A 4,557-nucleotide genomic window follows, 5' to 3' on the forward strand; every position below is an offset into this window, starting at 1 on the left:
GGAGGAAACCCACGCAGACACTGGGAGAACCTGCAAACTCCATGCAGATAGTGTCCTGGCTGGGACTCAAACCTGGGACTTTGTCCATGCTGGAAAGATTTTTCTATACGTTGCGGTCCCAGATAGGAAATCTGCCCAGAGGGGACACAGATGAATAGAATAGAATCCAATCCCAATAGAAACTATACTTGCCCTACTCAATAAACAAATAAATCTGTGCTCTGAATAGCCATGCTTTGACATATTACCACATTTAAGGAAAGTATATATACTCTTTTTTAATTCACTTTTACCTTCTGTCCCTATTAGGAGTCTTACAAAATGCTGCCTAATTTAAAGTAAGTCTGGATTGCTAGTTTACTGCTTCTGTTCTTTTGTTCAGGTTAATAGCCATGCAACTAGCATTTTCAGAAGACAAGGTCATCATGGGTGACTTCATATTCTCAGTACAGGTTTTCTTTAAGAAGTCCATAATGAGGATCTGAACCAGAAAATCAACCGGAGGACAAAGCATTTGCCATCAGTATTGCCTGTAGACTCTCCACAGCTGATCTTTTACTCATCACTAACTAACCATGCCATGTTCTGCAATATATCACTGTGTGGTAGAAGTCATGTTGGTAGAGGTGTAGGACCTTACTTTCTTACACACTAACCAAATATAACTCCAAATATCTTTAGATCAGCAGTCAGAATCACAATGCCTTTGGTACTCCCACACTGCAGATACCCAATTGTGCAGTGCATGGCACAGACTTACCTAGGAACATTAATGTGCATTGGTATTTTTAGGAGAAATTCAAGGCAAATGGTACTCTTATGCTGTGTTACTGTTTAAGCACTTTTAACATTTAGAGCATTTCAGACTTCTATATGCTGCTTCATTCTGCTGTGGGCTCAACCATGGTCCCAATCTGTCCCATTTAAGTGAATGGTAAAGTTAAGAGACATTTTTTGAGTGGGCACGGCAGATTGCGGCACAGTTCAAAAAAAAAAAAAAAAACAAGCAGTGATGCTCTTGGCCATGCGGTAGTTTGAAATCTGCACTGTAGCTATGTTCTAATTTGGTTACCCACAACCTGGATTGCTGCTCCTGGGTGCACTGCAGCAGTCCTCCAACTGCATGGTTTTGCAACACAGCTGTGAAAGAGCTTTCATTTAAATTGGTCAATCTGCTTACAAAATAGATGCTTTTCTCCCAACCTTATGTTTAGCTCCAAAATCCCCGTGCCTACTTTCAAGTGGAAGTTTTGTTAATACACTGAGGGTGGCCAGGGATGGCAGCAAAAGTCATGTTAGCTTAGCCATTAGGGAAGAACTGTAATTCCTCACTTTATACTTTTTAGATCCCCCAATAATATTTACTGTCCAGTTCGTTTGTAGCTGGAGAAGTTGATGAATTCAGTTCCATAAATCCACTGAATATTTTGAAAGCCACAACTTTAGGGCCTCTTTCTTCTTGTACCTCATTGTTATTTTTAACCTTCAGGTGTTTGATCGAATCGGTCATGTCCTTATTCAGTTGTATTTATTGAAGTCTCTTCAACAAAGGACTGTGTGAGGAAATAATCCCTTAAGATGCTCAGACTAGCAATGCTTTAGCAGGCACATAAAAGTGAAATAGAGCAGTACAAATTGCTCTCAGAACCAAAGGCAGCCAAGCAAAACCCAGCAGTGGGATTATGGGATATGGGGATATGTTTTGAAAACTTTGTGTGTACAGTGGGAACTAAAAAAAAAAAAAAAAAAAATCGCTGATATGGGAAAAGTAGTTTAGACTATGCAACACCGTAATACTGGATAACAAAAACTTTCTCACTGTAAAAGTACTGCTTTGAGTTACTCCCCCAGTAGAGTTTCTCCAAACTTTCTGAATGACAAGTGTTATGAATCTGAGTGCTTCGCAAAGAATAGTGGGACAGAGTGGTGTTAAACTATGGGAAAAAAATCAAAATACTGTATTAGAAAGAGTCAAGGTGACTTCTGATTTGATTGCTAGGGGTTTATGCACTTTGTACATCTTCATTGCTATCTTGTTTCATCCAGTTAGCATTTCTGCATTTTTTCTCTTCATCAGATTTTTAATTCTTGTGTTGTAACCAGAACTAGTGTGGTACCAGAGTCTTCCTTTTTTTTATATTTGTATTATATTGCAGAAGATAAAGAAATCGGGACAAAAATCAAGTAATTATTTACTTGCTTCTCCGGAACAACCAAGAAGGTCAAAGAAAGAACTACGTACTCCCAGAAGTAGTAAGAAATCTTCAACACCCAGAACGCCCAGATGTCGTAGGCTGCTAGAGGAAGCCAGCCCAAATATGAGGGTGACACCCAAGTCCACCAGGAGAATTTCTCCATGTAAGAGAAGATCAAGCAACTCTCAGTGGAGAAATTTCTCCAACTTGGTTGGAAATGAAGGTCTAAGGAGGTCTGTACGAGCTGCTTCGCTAAACAGTCCATATGCCTCACCCACAACAATCAACAGGAGAAGGTTTGTGACAAAATATTACAGTTTGATAATGTATTACTTTCCACCTGTAGATGGAATACTCATTTGTATATTATAACATATTCCGCTTTATTTCTGGATCTTTGCAGATAAGATGTGGACTTGGCAATATAGAGTTTTGGGTAGCTGACCAGTGTGGAATATGGGAAGGGTGCATACTGCTGTTATTTACTCGCTTTACTTTAGCATTATTTCGTCTTGGTGTAGAAACACTGTATTCACCTTGCCAGATGGTGTAAGCTTTATCCTTTTTCTGAAATGGTGAGCAAACCTAATATTTTGCAGCTCAAGCGTTTAATTCTGGCAGGAGGTCAAGGCCTGCAAAGGAGTGCAGGGGCTATGCAATGACTCAGTGTGCCAGTGGATATGGAATTATGAATCTGGCTATAAGATCATCCTAGGTGTGTCCACAGAGCATCATATTCCATGTATTAGCACCCTCTGAGACCCCCTACACCGTGCTGTCATTGGATGGCCGTACTAGTCCCTTCTCTGTGTATTGGCATAGAAAAAGCCATGTAAGTCTATCGGGGGGGCTCTCGCACATACCAGCTTGTTGCTAAGGACAACGGCATTGACAAATTGAGTGCTGCAGAGAGCCCAGTTACTCTGAATTACATCTTTATACAAGCAACCTGGTCCAAAGCAAACCAACTTTCAACTTTATGCCCCTTTACTTTACACTGTTATTGCTATTGTTCTTTAACCTCCCTAGCGGTATTCCCGAGTGTGACTCGGGGTGGAAAAAATTGCAAAAAGCGGTAATCCCGAGTCACACTCGGGGTACCTTTGAGGGTCCCTCTTACCTTATCCCCGCGCTCCAGCGGCGATCTCACCTGGAAACTGTCTCCGCAGGAATCCGCCAGCTAAAACGGCTCTCCAGGGTATTTGATGATGCCATCTTGAAGGAAGAAAGGTAAAGTGGATTTTTTTTTTTTTTTTTTTTAATGTTCTTTGCAGACAATTTGACAAAGACCTAGAAACTGTCTCCGCAGGAATCCGCCAGCTAAAACGGCTCTCCAGGGTATTTGATGATGCCATCTTGAAGGAAGAAAGGTAAAGTGGATTTATCTCTCCTATTTTGTTCCCCCTGAGTCCTCCACTGCCTGGAGCATAGATCAGATATCGGCAAAGCATTATCTAGGACTCTGTGAGGCATCCACTTAAGCTAGCACTTGCTTTAACCTCCCAAATCTCCAGAGAGAATAGTTTGCCTGGATTTTGCTAGCCAACATTAGAGGGCAAATTGTGCTAAAAGAAAAGCTGGCAGAATGCAAATGTTTCAATTATAATCACTTGAAAGAAAGGACTTTTGATTCTAATCTATAAATCATAAAAACAAGGCAGAATTTAATAAATAGTAACAATTCTGCTGACATTTTTTATCATTCTTCCATCTATTATCAGCGACATGACAGTTTCTCTCATTGATAACTGAAGATATTGATTACAGGTAAAGTTATTAAACTTCTCTAGTGCATTCTACAAACCTTTGCAAGGGCTATGTTAATATACTAACACAAGGAATGTGTCTATTCTGCTTTCCACACACTGGCATTTAATGTTGGAGTTCTATGTTTGTTTTCTATCTTTAAAGTTGTCTATTTTTTGGGGGTAAGGGAGTTTTGGGTTTACAGTAAAATACTGAGCACTTGTTTCTTTTTTATACCAATTCTCAATTTGTTTTGCTTGCACCTAGGATGTCAGGACAACTGCAGGCGGTACAAATTGTCCTGCCCACTAATCCTATTTGATTTACTGCCTCTTGTTTTATCTCTAATAGCTGGCAGTTCCATATTGCCAGACTGAAAATGGCATTGCAATAGTAATTGGCTGCACATTGGCCCACCCCTCTAATGTGGGTACAACATTCATTCCCTCATACTCATGCTAGAAACAATTGCTAAACATTGTTTCTATTTACAATTATTTCAAGCCTGTACAAGGTTTAATATATGAGCAGGGCCACAACCGGAAAGTTGTGGTGGTTCTATGACTGTATGCAAAATATTATTTAAATTTGTCTTAATGCATGAATTGCATTCTTC

General features: G+C 39.9%; 1 protein-coding gene across 2 annotated transcripts in view; it reads left to right on the plus strand.

Moving 5' to 3' along the window:
* PIMREG (PICALM interacting mitotic regulator) overlaps positions 1 to 4,557 on the plus strand; it is a 15,337-nt gene that overhangs the window by 9,170 nt on the left and 1,610 nt on the right. For both annotated transcript variants that reach the window (XM_072429934.1, XM_072429941.1), the window contains exons 3-4: positions 2,157 to 2,491; positions 3,470 to 3,565. In XM_072429934.1, coding sequence (XP_072286035.1) covers positions 2,157 to 2,491; positions 3,470 to 3,565 — 431 coding nt within the window. The remainder of the gene's footprint in view (positions 1 to 2,156; positions 2,492 to 3,469; positions 3,566 to 4,557) is intronic.

The sequence above is a fragment of the Pyxicephalus adspersus genome, chromosome 1 (genome assembly GCF_032062135.1).
Source record: "Pyxicephalus adspersus chromosome 1, UCB_Pads_2.0, whole genome shotgun sequence".
NCBI classification, from domain to species: Eukaryota; Metazoa; Chordata; class Amphibia; order Anura; family Pyxicephalidae; genus Pyxicephalus; species Pyxicephalus adspersus.